This window comes from Perna viridis, chromosome 13, assembly GCF_037379345.1.
Source record: "Perna viridis isolate PV_CMFRI_1.1 ecotype Kerala chromosome 13, ASM3737934v1, whole genome shotgun sequence".
NCBI classification, from domain to species: Eukaryota; Metazoa; Mollusca; class Bivalvia; order Mytilida; family Mytilidae; genus Perna; species Perna viridis.
Genome location: NC_142457.1, coordinates 25,520,785 through 25,540,271, shown reverse-complemented (window position 1 = coordinate 25,540,271; position 19,487 = coordinate 25,520,785). Strand labels below are relative to the sequence as shown.

The 19,487-nt window shown below is 33.1% G+C and overlaps 2 protein-coding genes across 18 annotated transcripts in view; one reads left to right on the top strand and one right to left on the bottom strand.

Annotated features, from left to right (window-relative positions):
* LOC148600095 (uncharacterized) overlaps positions 1–8,393 on the top strand; it is a 101,586-nt gene extending 93,193 nt beyond the window's left edge. For 16 of the 17 annotated variants that reach the window (XM_088559545.1, XM_088559550.1, XM_088559546.1 and 13 more), the window contains 3 exons: positions 308–508; positions 2,009–2,195; positions 6,669–8,393. In XM_088559545.1, coding sequence (XP_088415671.1) covers positions 308–508; positions 2,009–2,195; positions 6,669–6,836 — 556 coding nt within the window. In that variant the 3' untranslated portion in view covers positions 6,837–8,393. Of the gene's footprint in view, positions 1–307; positions 509–2,008; positions 2,196–3,611; positions 3,653–6,668 lie in introns of all 17 variants that reach the window. The other variant, XM_088559543.1, reaches the window with a different exon arrangement.
* Positions 8,394–8,647: 254 nt separating this feature from the next.
* LOC148600094 (atrial natriuretic peptide receptor 1-like) overlaps positions 8,648–19,487 on the bottom strand; it is a 32,935-nt gene continuing 22,095 nt past the window's right edge. Inside the window, exons 15-20 of the mRNA XM_088558114.1 lie at positions 18,358–18,481; positions 16,048–16,116; positions 14,010–14,184; positions 13,259–13,357; positions 11,691–11,782; positions 8,648–9,737 (exon numbers count right to left, since the gene is read on the bottom strand). Coding sequence (XP_088414240.1) covers positions 9,345–9,737; positions 11,691–11,782; positions 13,259–13,357; positions 14,010–14,184; positions 16,048–16,116; positions 18,358–18,481 — 952 coding nt within the window. The 3' untranslated portion in view covers positions 8,648–9,344. The remainder of the gene's footprint in view (positions 9,738–11,690; positions 11,783–13,258; positions 13,358–14,009; positions 14,185–16,047; positions 16,117–18,357; positions 18,482–19,487) is intronic.

The window sequence follows — 19,487 nt, the reverse complement described above, 5'->3', positions numbered from 1 at the left end:
ATTATCTTGTCAGTTCAAATTCTTTGAATTCTCTGAAACTACTGAACATATCAGCGCAACTTCATTCCAGCCTCTTAACAGAATTTTGTGAAGCTGCTCAGTGGATGTGGTGGATACTGCAAGTGGATCCAGTTTGCAGGACAGGGGGAGATATATGTTATTGCAGACAAGAACAAACTTCAATTATTTAATATTTTCAAATGATAAAATATATTCAATTTAATGAATGTCATAAGGGGGGGAGCCCCCCTTTGGATCTGTCATTGATTCATTCATATGATATAAAGCTGCAACTCTTTTTTAACAGAGACAAAGGCCAGGCAAAGTTTGGAATACTTGAGATGCAATGGACCACCTCCATTCCTGTTCCACTTCAACGAACACCTTATACTGATCGTTACTCCCCCTTATCTGATGTTACTTCAACACTAGGTGGCAGCACTGTGATTGATTATCCTTCAAAGAAACGGTTACCAAGGATTGTAGAAAAGTATGGTAGATCAACAAGGTAATGAAGTAGGAAGTATAAATATAGAACATATGAGGTTTTATGAAAAAGCAACTGGCATATGAGATCAGAATAGAGTTTATATCATTGTTGGATGTGTATGTTAGTCTTTTGGCATGTGGAAATCTATTTTGTCATTTATGCAAATATTTTCTATGTAAATTTTCAACATGACCCTTAATTGTTAGTCCCTGTAAGAATAATGCAGTAGGTGAAACAAGGTATGAACAAACCCATCATTCTGATAGTGTAATTTGACTATTTGCACCTTCAGAATCAAGGAAAACAGACAAGATTTTCTAAATCATGTTGGACCATTGAGTTACAATATCATTGAAATGCAATGAAAATGAACATTTCAAGGGCAGATAACTATCAAAAACCGCATTTTTCTAAGATTCTATTGAATAATTTCTGAGCAAATCCAATGATGCACAGATCAAGTAATAGTCTTTTCAAATAGAGAAAGCATCCCTGATTCTTACAAACACTTACACTTAATATTTGGTCCTCTAGAACAACACCCTTATGTAGACCATTAAAATTTGAATGATCTTTTTAGCTCACCTGGCCAAAGGCCATGCAAGCTATTGCCATCACTTAGCGTCCGTCGTCGTCATTAACAATTATACAAAACTCTTCTCTTCTGAAACTACTTGACCTATTAGAACCAAACTTGGTATGAATGTTCCTTGGGGTATCATACATAGAATTGATGTGGGGATTTTTGATTCGTCTTACTAAAAATAGAACATAGGGGTCAGACAGTAGTTTTCACATATATCTCCTAAACTGTTAGGTTTAGCTGAATTATGACTTGGGTAAAAGTGTTCATAATGTTGAGATCTATCTCTGGTCAAATTTTATTTTAATCTGTTAAGCCAGGTTGGAGTTATTGCCCTTTTTCAATGATTTTTGCTATTTTTAATGTTATTTCTTTCAAAAATCTTCTCCTTTGACACTATTTGACCAATTGAAACCAAAATGGTATGAATGTTCCCTTGGGTATACTGTATAGAACTGATGTAGGGATTTTTGATTTGTTGAAAAACATGGCCACTGTTACTAAAAATAGAACATAGGGGTCAGACAGTAGTTTTTCAGATGTATCTCCAAAACCGTTAGGTTTATCCAAATTCTTTCAATAGCTGAAATGATCCATATTATTAGACTACAAAAGTCTTCAGACTCCTTGTAAGAGTTATTGTACTTTGAAAGGGGGAAAATGACTTTTTTTTAATAGTTTTCAGACAATATCTTGAATACTACGATAGATTAAAAGAAACTTTCAGTTGTTGAAAAGATCTTGTGATAGTCCTACCAAAGACGTCTTGAGTCAAAATTGTTGGACAGCTTCTTGTTTACTTTATTGCTTTTGAAAGGCAAAATTCAACAAGGTGAGCGATTCAGGCTCCTGGGAGCCTCTTGTTCTAATATTATAAAAATTGGCTGCATTTAGTTAACAATTTATTAGGAAAACTTTTCCCTCTTTTCTTGTAGGTCTGATACGGAACAATTTCCTGATATACCAGGAGCAATTCCTACACCAGACTTTCAATGGGACTATCCTATCCCACCGCCGCCACCAAAAGAATCAAGAATCAGTATTCCATACATCAAGAAAGAACATGATAATTATTGCAAATACTATACATTGGTGAAGAAAAAGATGCAAAATTATACCTCAGTAAGTACAAGTTATTATATGCCTGGTTTTTAAAAAAAATTTTTTTTGTTTTTTTTTCAGAGAACGTTTCATTATATCTTGGTGGCTACCATTCTGCTCACACACTGAAAACAAACAAGAACATTTCACATGAGATTTATTTGTTGTATCAAGCTGCACATAAAAATCATATGAATTCATCAGGAAACTGGTGTATTTTTCACACGAAATTCATTTCACCAGATTTTCAGGAGAATTTTATTTGAAGGTTTTATTATTTTTTTTGTGTCTCTTCATGTAAACTTGGTCAGAGAATTTATTTACTGAACTTGGTTCAGATGAAAAACTTGTGAAATTTACATGAAAATGTTTTGATTGTGTATATAAATTAAAAAAAAACAACACTGGAAAAGTCAGGAGGGACTTCAAATTTTGTTTCATACTATTATTCTATTTTTATAACCTGTGCTTTGTGGGAGGTATATAGTGATCATGGTGTACAGTATGTCTGTCCATACACAACTATTTCTTCACAGTTTTCAAGGCAACTACTTATCACAACCGCTTAATATTTTGGCATATTTTATTTATATGTTAAGGATGTAGACCTAAGGGACATAACTCTTGAAATCATTGATATGTTTGTATCATATTAATTTCACCAAAGCTTATCAAGCTTTCATTTGAAACAGAATGAAATCAGTCCAAATTACTTTGATGCTTACATGATATTGATGTCAAATACTGAATACAAACATTCCAATCATTTCTAGGAGTTTTGTCCCTTACCCTAGGTCTACCTCCTTTATTTCAATCTGAAGTGACATTAAATTCCTGTTTTAGGTCTTTGTTTATATTTATTTATTGTTACTGGTATTAGGAGATGGGATCTCCTTTAGTAAGTTGTGCTCACAGTTTTTCTGGTTGATTTCAGAGTTAATCAACCTTAAATGCCAAAAAGGCATGGGGATGGGCTGCCAATCATTATGTGCTTTGGTTTTTGATTAACCTTAAATGCCAAAAAGGCAGGAGGTGAGGCTGCCAGTCATCTTGTGCTTTGGTGTTACAGTTTATCGTTAATCTTGTGTACAAAGTTTAATGGGAGAATATTTAGGAAACATTTTCTTAGTCTCATTATATATTTCAATTGCTCTCTTCCAATGGCTTCCAATTTTTCATTTCATTTATTTCTTAAAATTAGTTTTTTCAAAGTGGCATTTGTTGTATGACATCTTAAGATGTAACAAAATTTTAATGTAGAGCCCTTGGATTGATGTAAAAGTAAAAAAATAGTATTGAAGATGCTTTTTGTGTAGAAAATGAATTGTTGACAAGATTTTTACTGTACATATTTTCTGATAATGAATACAGGTTTGTAGGGAAGTTCTTCATTTCGTTAAAATTGATTCATTGCAACAAATTCGATTGTAATTGTAGATATCAAACTATTTACGGAACGTTAACATCATCGTTAATGGGTAAAGTAACTCAGGCATTTCAGAGCTGCATCCCTTTTTTATGACAGCTTAAGTGAAGTTTACACAAACAGTATATGCATGAATCACAATATATTAGAAATGAATGATTGTACACTACATGGATGGCGAAGAAATGTCTTGGATACAGGGATGATTTCTTCTGTTTTTTAGTGGATTTCCTCTATTTCAAATCCTGATTTTACCGTTAGGACTCTTTTTTACTGTATATTTACTTCTGACTTTGACATCTCTGTGGATACAAGGTAGCCCAGAATAGCATAAGCTTAAACCGTGAATTACTCATAAATAGAGTTTACATTTAGAATGGGAAATATAGGCTATGTCTGTTAAACTGCCTTTAATCATGAATCACATAAAAGGGATGTAACCATTTCCTTCTCATAGATATTAGCTTCTGTCAATTATTTGAAAGGGATGTGACCATTTCCTTGCCAAAGATGTTAACTTCTGTCAATTACTTGAAAGGGATGTGAACATTTACTTGCCATAGATATTAACTTCAGTCAATTATTTAAAAGGGATGTGAACATTTCCTTGCCAAAGATGTTAACTTCAGTCAATTATATGAAAGGGATGTGAACATTTCCTTGCCAAAGATGTTAACTTCAATCAATTATATGAAAGGGATGTGAACATTTCCTTGCTTTAAATATTAGCTTCTGTCAATCATTTGAAAGGGATGTGAACATTTACTTGCCATAGATATTAACTTCAGTCAATTATTTAAAAGGGATGTGAACATTTCCTTGCGAAAGATGTTAACTTCAGTCAATTATATGAAAGGGATTTGTACATTTCCTTGCCTTAAATGTTAACTTCAGTCAATTATTTAAAAGGGATGTAACCATTTCCTTGCCATAGATATTAACTTTCAATCCGTCATCAATCCCTCAATCTGATCCGTTAAACTGGTGATTGCTTCCATTTTACATCACATGACTGATGATCAGTTATTATATTTTACAGATTTGTTTGTTTCAGTTGTCCATTTTTTCACAAAATTAATAAATAATACAAATTGGGACATTAAGTGATATTTTTGTAGTTTAAATTTACTATTTTTAATGAAATACAAAATGTTGATTTATTATTTTAGCCGAAAACTAAATTTAATAGGGCAATTAGTTTGATTTGTTCTGATCAAAATTCTGATATTTACACAACCAATTATCCTTAATTGTTTACATAACAAAAATATAATCAGATTGGTCACCTATTTTCAGGTATTGATCTGTCAGCAATCAATCAATCATTGGTCATTGATCCGTTAAATACTTGGTTCAGGAACTGTATGTGTTGGATATCATTTAATGTGCTATTGAAACCCATTTTTTATTCCTTTGACCTGAAACTACCAAGTACTGTCAAAGTACTATTGTTCATGGAGTACCAATTTTCGTGGTTTTTGTGGATAGACCAAAACACGACAATAGGTTCTCAATGAAAATGAGATTCTCGTTGATCTTTGTAATGAAATCCTCAAAACCATGAATTCAAGAATCCACAAATTTCTCTTTCTTCCCTAATCCACGGAAATTGGTATCCACGAACTAAAGTACTTTCACAGTACGTGTAGACATAATGTTTTTGACCCGTCCATCAGTCCGTCAGTCTATCTTCAGTGTTCCAGACTTTTTTTAAAACGCTTGCAGATATTGACATAATTTTTCGTATATATGATAAGTTACAGGTCAAGTTTAACTTTCGCTCTGCTCCAATGATTCTTTTCCGGCCTTGAACTTAGCAAAATTCACAGAAATAACAGTTTTCTGGACTTTTTTTCTAAATGCTTGCAGATATTGACATTGTTTTAGGTATTTAAGTTCATCAGGATAAGTTACAGGTCAAGTTTACGTTTCATTCTGCTTTGATGATTTTTACTGAAATTATGGACCTTGAACTTAGCAAAATTCACGAGGGAAAAAAAACGTTTTCCGAACTTTTTTTCTAAATGCTTGCAGATATTGACATACATGATTTATGATGTATGAGTTCACCATGATAAGTTACATATCAGGGTCAATTTTAGTTTTGCTCTGATGATTTTTACAGAAATTACGGGCCTTGAACTTAGCAAAATTCATAGAAATTACAGTTTTCTGGACTTTTTTTCTAAACGCTTACAGATATTGACGTAATTTTTAGTATATAAATTCACTATGATAAGTTACAAGACAAGTTTGTAGTTGGTTCTGCTACGATGATTTTTACCGAAATTACACTCACTAAGGTTCTTTAGTTATTATGTTGATAAACATTTGATTTGAAAATAAATTACAACACTGCACAACTTTTGCATGATGTATATTCATGAATGAATCTAGTGTCATCTAGATTGTTGACACTACTTTCCTAAACTAGAAATATTTACAGTTGCATGATTCACTTGTTAACATTTCACTGAAATCCTGAAACATACCTCTATAGTTCATTCAAATATATATAAAGGCATGTTAAATGTATTAAAAGGTGTTGGTTGTTATTAAATGTGTGAAATTATAAATGATAAATGAGTTATCAAAAAAAGCAAAGATGTTGCAAATTAATTAGCTCTTATAACACTTAGTTTATGTTTACATTGTTAATGAAAGTTTAATCAAATATCTACTGCTTAGGGCTGTTCCATTTAAATTTACATGGGAAGGGGGACGCAAAATGTAAAAGACCCCCCCCCCCCCCAACCACCAATAAAAAAAAAATTATCAAACCACTGGCAACTCATTCTCATAATGCACCAGTATAAATTCATGATGTCCTTGGTAGCTAAAAGACATAACTGAACTTTTGCTACACCGTAAAAATGAAGTTTCAACTACATTGGGGAAATCTAATTGTTGTACATGACAATACTATTGCATTTGCACAAGCTCCTGCAATAAATATTTCTTTTTAAAACTACACTCCCCAATATTCATGTAATAATTACATGTTCGTTTGAGATGCAATAGCTATGCAATAAAAATATCACATGAGTGTATTATTTTTTTTTTTTCAGGTAAAGAATGATGATCATTCAAAAGATCAACCATTGCCACAAATAGAAGTGAAAAAGGCATTACCAGAAAGACTAAAATTACCAAAGGAAATAACCCAGTTATCACGGACATCTAGTATGATAGTGCCACCTATAACATTGAACCAATTAATGTCTGCTAGAGTATAATAATGAAAAAATGAGAGAATTTGCCAAAGGACATCTCTTGAAATCAGTGATATGTTTGCATCATATTCAATTTCATCAAAGTCTATCAAGCTTTGATTTGAAATGGAATGAAATAAATCAAAGTTACTTTGATGCTTAGATGAGATTGAAGTAAAATGATTTACACAAACGTTCCAATGATTTGTAAGAGTTATGTCCCTTACCCTAGGTCAACCTCCTTAAATCAACCAAGAACCAACATCTGATGGCATTTGTGGTACCACTTTCAATACTAAACTGATCTCTTTTATCAATGGTTTATACCACTACTAACACCGCTGTTGTCATGGTAATACAAGTGTATGACACTTTACCAAACTTTGTTGGCATGAATATGATTAGATAAATAAATATTTCTACACTCTTTTCAAGCCTTCAATACCTAGCTGATGGAATATGATAGAGATTATTATTTATTAGTCTTTCGATTACAAAAAAGTTTTTTTTTCTCCTTGAAGAGCAAAACTTGGAGCTTTGTTAGTTTATTTTGAATATAGAAGCTTTTTGAGTAGGAGTTTTAATTTCAGGGATTCAGTATGAATTTACAACACATGATTTTGTAGTTTTCATTTTTATATATTATATTCAATGTCCCATTTTAAAGCATTAAAACTAAATGATAATCGTTGACAAGAAGTTAGAATAAAAAAAAATTATGCAACTATGGATTAGTCGTGAATTTCATGAAAAAAGACAATTTTAATCAACTTAAATACTTGACCATTTAAATGCCTTAGACAGGACTTAGAAGATAGACCTATGGTAAGGAACACAACTCTTACAAACCATTGGAACATTTGAATTCAACATCAATCTCATGCAAGCATCAAAGTAACTTGGATTGTTTGTAATCTGTTTCCAAAGAAAGCTTGATAGGCTTTGGTGAAATTAAGTATGATACAAACATATCACTGATTTCAAGAGTTATGTCCCTTACCCTAGGTCTATCCTCTGTAATAATCAGGGAGTATCATGGTGGGAAAAATTCTTTCCATGAGATCTTCTTTCAAATGTTATCCGAAATTCCAAAAAAGCCATTCATTTTTTTTAAGTGACTGTAATTTGATGTATTAATTGCTATTTCGTCATCAAAGGGAGATAACTCACTTTTCCCCATCAGTCTAACATAACCATAAACTGTATCCTATGCATCTTATGACCAATGAACTGTGAATTCAACTTCAGTAGACCATAAACTATGTGCCCACATCGTTAAATTCGTGTTTGACTTTTTTTCTGAACATAATCCATTATTTTTTATTTGCCTGATTCTTACATATACAGCACATAAATACTTGATCTACAAATTTATTGCGTTTTCATTGCCTCGTTTTATTTTGCTTTTTATATAAGTGCTTACAATATAACACTCTAAATGTAAAGAAATGTCATGATTTGTATGTTTTTTTGTGGAGTAAAATTGATGCCATAATTGTTTTTTTGTTTTTACATACACTTTTATAATATTGTTATTTATGTTTAAATGTATGTAATTTTCATTAAAAAAACATCACGTTTTTACTGTTGTTAATATGTAAGGAATAGAGGACCTTTCCCCTGCTGTGAGAGATCCAGAAATTTAAAAGAGGGGCTCTAACTGGCAGGGGGGTCCAGTTTTGGCCACTCCCCCTTGGATCCATCTATGTACTAGCTGGATTTTTTTGTGTTAGTGATAGTTCTGACTTGACAATAGTTTGAACAGAGCCTGTTTGTTCTAAATAGGTTTACAGTTGAGATAACAGACCATAACAAAAAAAAATAATTAATAAAGACTCATATTTTAATTACAACACACATAATATAAGTAATACAAAACACAACTGAAACAAAAATATATTTAAATTAGAAATGGCGGTCTTACAGAATAAGGAGAAAACCATTTAAATGTAAGTATTTGTAAGAATCAGGCAAAATGGAAAAAAATTAGAAACATGCATGTCAAAACTGCTGATCTGACAATGTAATATCATTGAAAGATACTTTCTTTATTTGTAAAGACCATTTTTTAAACTCTACATCACTGGCTTTGCACAGAAATTTTTCAATAGAATCTTAGAAAAATAAGGTTTTTGACAGTTATCTGTCCTTGAAATGTTCATTTTCAGTGCATTTCAATGAAATTATAACTAAATGCACCAACATAATAAATAATGTATTTTTTTTCTTAATTCCGATGGTCAAATAGTCAAATTACACTATCAAAATGATTTTTTCCCATACCATGTTTCAACTACTGCCTGATTCTTACAGGGACTGACACTTAATCCTATTCCAATTTGAACTGCTCTCTTTCATACCTTTTCATTGGGTCTGTCTGTTTCCTTCTTACATAAGATTTAACATTTTATGCATATTATTTTTTATTTTATTTTCTGTTCTTCGTCTTTTTAAACCATCAAGGAGTGTATGTTAAGATGTAAAATAAAGTCCCTGTTACCATATTCAATTTGATAAGTTTAAAAAAAAAAGTCAAAAATCATTTGGACATGTCATTGTTTCCCTTGCATCTTCTGACTCGATGGATTGACCACGCATCCGGTATGGACTCGATTCCATTATTGGTTTATCGTCTGACTGAATGGATTTACTACCCATCCGGTATGGACTCGATTCCATTACTGGTCTATCGTCTGACTGAATGGATTGCCCTCGCATCCGGTATGGACTCGAATCTGCTGATGGTTCCACTCCTTCCTCTGACTCTGCGAACTGGCTGTTCAGTCGAAAAGAGCTCGGTTCATTTGCTGTTGTCACGTCCTCATCTTCATCTCGTTCTGTCCAAGATTTCCTGTCGGGACTTTGATTAATTGAACCTGGAGTTCCAGCCCCAGTCAGCCAGTATGTTATCATTTTGCCTTTGCCCTGAAGTATTTGCAATGTTTAAGTGGAATTAAAATTAAGCAGTCAAAAAATATTTACATCACAGATCCTTCAGTATGAACTTAAATATATAGCTTTTTGGTTGTTTCTAGATGTACTGAATATATTTTAGGCAAAAATGACTAAATTGGGGAAAATGATGTGCTACCCATTGCCTGATTCTTACACAGAATGGTTCTTAATTACGCCCGATATTTCGGAAGGCCTGTCTGCAGTGGTTAGTAAGAGAGGAAACGGATGTCTGCCGCTGCGTGGAGCTTGTTAATATCAGTCCATATAAAAGTCGAACACTGCCAACGGTAGGGGTGATTCCTAGTGTAAAATCAAAGACTGAAGTCTTCAAAGTTACTAAACGTCAATTATTCACTGTCACTAATTTTGGCTTACTTTCAACATCCGAATACAAGCGAAAATCACGCATAGACATTTGGATGATATATTTTTAAAATATACGTTGTAGCAAACTTAGGATCGCTTATGATATTGACCAAGGAACCAATGCAGGAACCAGATTAACCGTGTGAGGCCTGTATTAATAAGGATGGGGATAACGACCTTGAATACTAATACAGGCCTCTCACGGTCGATGTTAGTGGGTTAGTAGAACCCACTAGTGTTGGTGGCGGAGCCCAGCCTTCGGGATACCTGACCGAAGAATTCGGTCACTGTATGTCCTACTAGCGGTTGGGCTGCTGTAAACACGCTCTGGTCTACCCCAAGACCTTACGTTGGTCTGGAAGCGTTTCTCCACTCTAACTGTCTTGGAAGTACGTCTGTGGAAGAGTGAGGCCTTTATTGGTGTTCAAGGCCGTTATAATCATCATCATGACGTACCATGCTCTCTCAGCATGTTCTAGTTCGATAAACGGAGACACTTCAATAGAAGTTGCGATAAAGTGGACATTTTTATTTAGAAGTATTGATAAATAGATACAGACAAAGACTTATAACTAAACAGATAAGAAACTTCTTAATTAGCTAGTTTGTCAATAAAATTAACTAGCGACAGAGAACGAGATTCCCTGACCTTACCACTTATTCATTAAACTGCCGTTTCCCCTTTCGATGAAATGATCTGTAATAAAATCACGAAGACGAAGAATATTGGAGAACTGAAGGTTTTATTCATTTATCTTTAAAACAAACAAAAATGTGATAGGCAATTATGGAAAAAAAAGAATTAATTCTTAATTATTGTCATGTTCGTAAAAATTGGGGGTAGGTCACTTGTTTTCAATACTTCGTTTTTGTTTGTTTTGGTAGATGAAAATGTGGTATGAGTGAACATGAAGCTTAGATATCATGGAATGGGAAACTGAAAGTTTTATTTCAATATTCGCAATACTTTTTTTAAGTAATGATCATTTAAAGTCAAGTTGTCATTGTCGATTACGTATGAGATCTCGTTCCCCGCCGCGTGTTATTTTGAGATTTCAGATAGTTGCAAATCTCTTTAATTACAGGTCTATGATACAGATGAAACGTACGTCTGACGAATGAATGGGCACACATATAGATAAATGATAATATATGAAACATTTTAAGCTGATATTTGTTTATCCTAAAAAGAAGTGTATCTTTATAATGATGACAAAATTGATTTTTTAAGGGGAAAACATCTCCCATAATACTTCATCGGCGATGTAATTAAAGATCAGTCAATATTTATAATGTAATTATTTATCTTGTACTGTTTAAAAATTTATAATAACTTCACATTGACTCTTGAAATGAAATGAATTGGGATGTCATAACTCACGACAAGGATTTATATAAAGCATCTAATATATTTAACTCCTTGCTCACGACCATATACGAATTTTGACGACTAAAAACTTTTCAATTCTTTCTCGATGTAAATTTCGTTTTTTTTTTCACAATGACATCGCTGTATGAAATACGATATGACAAACAATTTCAACAATATCAACTCACTTTAATTTCTATCTCTCCTCGGCTCTGTAGATGGAACTCATCACAATTCTGTAATAACTCCCTAGAGCTCGGACTTACGTGAATTCGCATAGCTGAAAAGAAGGCTACAGTATGAATAAGATTGTCAAAAAGATGATCACCTTATCAAAAAGCCCTTTACACTGTAATTTTGGCTATGAAACTTTAGCTGAATCTAGACGTTGTTTCTGGGGTAGGACCCTCTTCCTAATTCACAGTTTTCTCTGTAAAAACTGCATATGAAGAAAAATGAAACATTTGAATCGAGCAACTGTCCGATGGATTTCGACCCGGATTACTGTTCTTCATTGACCTTATTAGTCCCTATCATAGATATGTGTTCATTACTTAATTTTTTTCATTGAGCTTCCAGTGAAACGGCAGTAAATCAACCATTGAGCTCACGTGGCATATTTAGCGGAAGTAAAACAGATTACGTGTTGCTTCCGGTTGTTTTTTTTTATATTTTTGTTTATTCGTGTTATTTTGATTTTGTTTTATTTTTCTGAAATTAAGTAGTTTTGTTGTTTTTGTGGAGATCTACCTTGAAATCCTTGAACTAATCTCCAGACTACAATCATCCTATGGTACGGCTATTAGCCTTAGTGCTCTTACCCGATGATTCTTGAATTTCCCGTACGTTATATATGTATTAACTAAGCATTATGGATGTCACGATTTCTGCATGAGTTGTTAGAGACTTATTAACTAATCCCCAATAACAACGTTACAATAAATCGTATTTCCCTTTGAACTGTAATGCAGAATAGTCTATGTTTGATCTCATTAGGAGATCTTAAGTTTCAACCATTAGTGCTACTAAACAAATCGAAATGAAAATAATTGGAATAGGTGTCTAACACTTTTCTACGTAAAAGATATTATGGTATTCACAGTCCAAATTTTTATAATTGATAAGTAATTAAAACGTCATATGTGGGCCAATCGACGTTAATGGCGTCATGGTAACAAGCCAGGTTATATAAAAAACCTAGTTTAATTAAAGAGAACCAACCAATGAGATTGTTCCTAACTAATATTGATTGATGCATTGACGTCTTGGGACGTCGCTTTTTAAAACTACTTGTATTGCAAGACTTGTACACAATTTACATCAAAATTCTGAAATTGTAAAGGGAATCTTTTTCTTAAAACTTTTACCTTTATTTTGAGATTATGGAAATAGTATCGCTACCATTGCGATTCCATTCTGGAGCCTCTTAATTCATTGGTTCCCATTATGAATATTTTAACCTCTTCCTTTGAATTTCATTCGGGAAAATCTTATGTTCGCGTGAGGCTGCATTCTTAACTCTTCCACCGAATTATATTCTCGAAACTATTATCGTGTCCTACGATTCAATTTTGAAACCTCTCATGATCATCATTCCCACTGGGTTGCAAAATACAGCTTCTATTTTCCGTGGAATTCCTTTCTTGAAACTCTTACCTTTTACTATTATATTCCATCCTAGAGCTTCAAATCTTCTCCATGAGATTCTTTTATAAATGGTCTAATTTTCATGGATTTTCAGTCTGGAAAATCTTACCTTTTCCATGAGATTCCATTCTTGAAGCTGTATTAACTGTGTCACCAAACAAACAATAGCGGGGCATCTTTGAACCGACTACTCCAGCACAAACTGGCCCTTGAAAGAAACAAAACTACATATAAATGGATAAAACACAATATTGCCAGCAGCTGATCCAGAAGGGGGTGCAGGGGGTTGACAGCCCTTTTTTCAAAAATCATTTGATCTGAAACTACTTGAGAACCAAACTTATTGGGTATTTTTATCTATAAAAAATATGGCCACCGTAACTAACAAATAGAACGTAGGGGTCAAACAGAAATGTTGCATATATCTCCAAAACCGTTATGTTCATCAAAATTTTGACATGGGGTATTCTGTTGACAGACAAACAATTGAAGAGTACCAAGATAAATATATGGTTGTCAGGACAACCACTAAACTCCAAACTCAGGAGGGGAATAAAAAAAATACAGTCAAATTACCGTGATTTCGGGGTTATCTGTATTGTTTTCTTAGTCTTATGGTATGACATCGGACGGACGTGACAAGAGAACATTTATTACAAATCAGACCAAAATATTTAGCTTTATGTCTGATCTTGTTAATACAATATATTATAGAATACCCGTATGAGATGAACTCATATTGTAAAAAATTCACTAAATGTTTTATAATCTCGATTATATTGTATTTATCTAATGATCAAATTCCGAATGTACCTATGTTGTAAAAAAAACGAATCTATAAAACTTATATTGTAAAATACCTGAATGTATTCCAATCCTTGCCATCAAGCATCTGTCAGGCAAATGTCGAATTTTGAAGAGTTTTACATTTCGGAGTATATCAAGAGACATCATTGCAATCTGTCGAACATGATCGTTTCCGTTCCGGGTTGGCAGTCCAGATACTACCATATAGGCGTCTCCGATGGTCTCTACCTATAATTTATAAACATTTGTTCAAGATCTATTTTGAAGGCATCTTTCGCTGGTTCGACAGAAGGTGCATTCTTTATATTGCATGTCCTTGTATTTTCATTGTACTTGGTCCTTTTCACCTTATGAATGTGGCTAGTTTATCTTATCTTCTGTACTGTTTTGGTTATTAATTTACCAACTATAGCCGGGGCAATTTAATGCTGCCTGTTTATATTTTATATACCGGGAAAATGAACTGTAATGGAAGCGAGAGGTTAGGCGCGCTGCCAAACCTAGTTCATCCAAAAACTTTCAAACGAAATGACCGTTCCAAGTCAGGACAAATGGTTTCCAAATGTCTGGTTCAAACCGTGATACTGTCATTTGTTGTAGTTTATCAGTTCGGTTTTTGTGTTATAATACTTCATTCATGAACAAAAGTAGGTCACACAATGGTCATTTAATCACGATAATGACATGTCTTTCACATAAAAATTCAAACGATCGATGTATATAAATACTGACATAGTCCAGTGTATAGCCAAAAAATGAATCATGCAAGGGGTATTACGCCACCTATTTATTATTGAATCTTAATTACCTTAGATTTACTTAAAAGAGCCTCTGGATATTAAATACCAACAAGAAGAAGTCTGCTGTTATATTTTGAGCTAATTTTCGATTGGTTTCAGAGCAAAATGGCGGGAAACTAATTGGTCCTTTTTAATAGAACCCCGCTAAAATTTTGCTATGTTTATCTACTAAACAAATTACCTTTCAGAGGAACTTTCATTTATAACAGAAATGTATGGTTACCGTATAATTGGTTTTTTTTTGGACAAAAAGATATGCATGAATCATTTATTCATGAAGGCAAGTTGCATTATTGTAGGTGGACTGTCACCGAATTGTACTCTTCTGCAGTATGACAAGTACCACTGGCGGAGCAGAACATGTTTACCCTCCCGGAACATCTATTTTATAGGTGTTCATACTGCTAGTGCTTTTTTGTCCTCTAGCACACTTTGAAACTTGTCTAAACCGAAGCTCTTTTGGACTGAATGTTCGGATTGAGAAGGTAGAGGTCGTTAATATGAATGAAGTTTAGAAGAAATCTGATTTGACTTTACTTGCTTGAATTCCATATCTTTGTCATCTCCTATTTTTTACAGCCCGTATAAGAGGATGGATTTTATGAGAGGTCATCAGTTTTTTTTCTGGGTTCGGTTAAAACAGGTTTCACAGTATTTATGAAATACATCTTGAGACAAATACATCCATGCGGTGGGTTACATTTAATTGCTTTAAGTACCAGTCGATGTGAAGTTCAGGAGCCAGTTTCATAAAATATCTCAAATTAAGATTTTCCTCAAATTCTGCCTCAACTCAATTTTCAACAAATCAGATCTTTCAAAGTTGAAGATTTGAGGAAAACTCAAGGATTTGAAGAAAATCTAAATGTAAGAATGTTTTATGAAACCGGACCCAGACACTGACAATGGTCGGGGTGATTCATGGTGTAAAACGGTGTAAAAATGGTGTTCAGTCTTCATATGCTATAAATTAGAATAGTCCTTTCTGTATTCAGATCTGTATTTTTAAGAAAAAAAAACACACCATTCATCTCCCACTAAAACTAACCGAATAAAACGCAATCAAGAACAATCTTCGTAATGTTTATCTCAAAGGTGCAACCGCCGAATGACAAACTGGTTTTCTGTTCTGTGACTGTTTCTGAATTAGAAATTAAAGTTGACTTCGAGGGTTCTTGACATGCATGAATCACTTCGTGTCTGATTTTTATAAAGACTGCCACTTAAATGAATTATTTGTTTATTATTAATTTTTAGACTTTCTTCCACTTGGAGTGATTATCAAATTTACCTTATAGACGTCATACAGTTCTATGATCGCATCGAAAGCACAGTATAGATCGTTGAGAAAGTCTACTACCTAGAAAATAATATTATAATCCCGATGTTATAAATGAATACAGTTTAATTATTAATTCGCCATAATATTTTGTATTAAAGGTATTGTAAAAGTTCAAATGTCTAACAAATTGAAATATTTATCAATGAATGGTACCTAGATAGATATTTTTACTTCTTCTATAGGAAAAAAGTGTGAGCAAAATTACACGTAATTTTTTCATAGTGCGTTTCAACTGAACTTGACGAATCTATATCTTAAGAAGGCAAACTTTACAAACACATTCATTCCTATTTCTTGCGGTTATGACGTAAAAATCAATTAATCAATCAATCACCTTATACACATTTTGCCTGATTTTTAGACAGAGGAGTACTTAACGTCTGTCTTACTTGCATTTTATACATATATAATGTGAACGACGCTAATCAACATACTGACCAATAATTGTTTGTGAAAAAAGTTATATTACATTGTAAGAACAATATCTAAACTAAGAACCCTAACAATACAAACCCTTCTTTGAACTGGTAATTGTGATATTTTTGTTTCACTTTTACACTTTTACGCAAGTTTTGGATCATAAATGTTTATTATATAATCGTTTGCAATGGAATATTTGACACTTTTATGCTTGAAAAGGGTAAAGTTACAGCTTCCAGTAATTATTTACTTTTGTCGATTGCAAGGAGAAATTTATCGATATTTACATAAAATGCACTACATTGGTATTAATTTCAATCTCTTAAAACAGAATATTGCTGAATACAGTAATTAGTAGTACAGCTTTGGTTGTACAAGTATATTTGTTTTAAGAGTAATCAAGGGAACCAAGGTTATAGCGGTAATCAAAAGAATGTAATCCAGGGAAAAAGACCAGACATGGAAAACAGACACACACAACAAAGAACATAAAGTAACTAAAATCATACATACAAAGTAACAAAAGTAAATGAGCAACTCGGACTCCACTAAAAACTGGGAGCATGGACCAGGTCCACCGGTAGGGTAAGCGTCCTCTGCTTTTCTAGAAACAACCGCCGAGTTGCTCATAAAATGTCACAAACGAGGAAAGGCAAACTATGACCCGTTGAATAAATCAGTTTTCATGGTGCTGATGGATACACCATAACGATCCACGAGTTCATGATGACGACCATAAAACTTCTGTAGTGATGACTTCAATCTTGTAGCAACATAACCCTGTTCCAAAAGCCTATTCGTTAGACTTCTAGCGCGATACAAAAAGTCTGCGTAGTTTCGGCAAGCTCTGGCATAACGTATGAGTTGTGATATGAACACTCCATACGCAGGAGCCGAAGGGATGTTGCCACAGATGAAAGGAAAGTTGACAATTCTGAATGAAAAGTCATCACGTTTGTCGTAAAGTTTGGTCAATAGTTTTCCTTTACCATCGATCTCTAAGTGTAGGTCAAGATATGAGGCTGACATCACAGTGTCTGTAGTATCCTTTATATCCAGTTCTTTTGGGTAGATGCGATGTATCATATCCCCGAAATTAGGATTGTTTAAAGATAATACGTCATCTATATATCGGAAACTGAGATTGAAGGATCAAGCCAAACGATATTCTTTCTTTCTGATCAAATCAGCTTTAAAGTCATTCTCATAAAAGGAAGACCTGGGCTTAGGGGCGCAACTCTTGAAATCAGTAATACGTTCGCACCATTTTCAATTTTCCAAAGCCTATCAAGATTTTATTTGAAATAGAATGAAATAAATCCACGTTACCTTGATGCGTAAATGCATTGCAAACACATTCCAATGATTTGTAAGAGTTATGTCCCTTACACTAGGTCTACCTCCTAAAATAAGGTTTGATACATATCTGTGTAAAGACACTTTCAATCAGACTTTCAAATTTCTGGGACTTTTGGGTCGCGTGATATCACAATTATTTCAACATTACAATACATATTTATCTATATTTAGATATGAAATAAATTTTAAGAGGCTGTCCATATGAAAATCAGACAGATCCTATGATTTGGGTGGCAGAATGGATGGCTCGGAAAATGGTTTTTAAGTTCCCAAAAAAAACAACAAAATTTTGCTCCCTTTTTCAATGAATTTCAATAATTTCTCATTGATCGTTACAGTTAATAATAAAAAAACAACATTTAACTTCAATAAAGGATGTATTTGTGATATGAAATAGGTAGTGAATTTTTTAAAACAAAATTTTTTTCATGTGCCACCCACTGCCTGGTTTTGCTCGGACACCCTCTTAAAAGTGCAAACCTCCATGGCAGAACTCATAGCCGATAAAACGGTAAACCCAACAATATCACTGAAATATATAGTGACACACTCGAATGCTTCTGGAAATACTGATTTGTTGTTTTTCAATCTATCTGCCACAGTGCTAAAACAAAGAAGGGACAATTAAGAACTTTTTTTTTTGCCATGTTTTTGAAATAAATTCATAAATATTGAACCAAATGAGTTCTATCTCTTAAAAAGTTTTTACGAATTGTGTTCTTTTGCAAATTTGCATATTGTAAGTTTTGTTTTAATCCATTATTGTAATAAGGACAATACAAAAGTCGAAAAGTTAATAATTTGATATTGTTTACAAAATTTGAAGTAGTTTCGCATTGAAATAACACAAAACCCAATTTTGTTTAGTTAGACATTGCCCTAAGAGATTTATTAGACAGGAAGTATGTAAGTTACGCCGAGACATATTCGAAAAAGTTGTCGAGTTCATGGAAGTTTTACAACATTTCGAAGTCATTTTTCAATTCCTTAGCACCTTATTCAAACAGATCACTAAAAATGAAAAAAAAGATCAAGTATGAATGATAAGATATTTTTAAATAATACCTTACACCACAGTTATTAATCTGAAGTAATTTCATTTCCGGTCATGTTGTTTGTAATACTTTACGTCACAGTTATAAATCTGAAGTAATTTCAATTCCCTCCATGTTGTATGTGTAAAATGAAAACAAATTGTGTAGTTTAAACGTCATCAAAGTTCAAATAAAAAAAAAAGAATGTAGTAAATCGAGTTTGACCTCAGTTGCTTATTTAAGTGTGAAATAAAATAAAACTGTAATTAAATTTTGAAATTAAAATACCAGTTACAGTATATGTTTTAATCGAATTACTACTTCACTTAACATAAATAAAAAGAAAAAAAAAAGATATAATTTTAAAACATCAGACGCCAAAACTATATAAAAAAGGATGGAAATTAATAAAATAAATCAATCGCATCGATAAGACGGATTTTTCAAGTTGAGGCTACACTAGCCCTGATCATCAAGAGTTCATACCATAGATTGTTTTTATAAAAGGACAGTAGAACTAAATAATTAGGGACCGTCAATTCGAATCAAGATCCTAACGAAAGGGACAAGTATCCA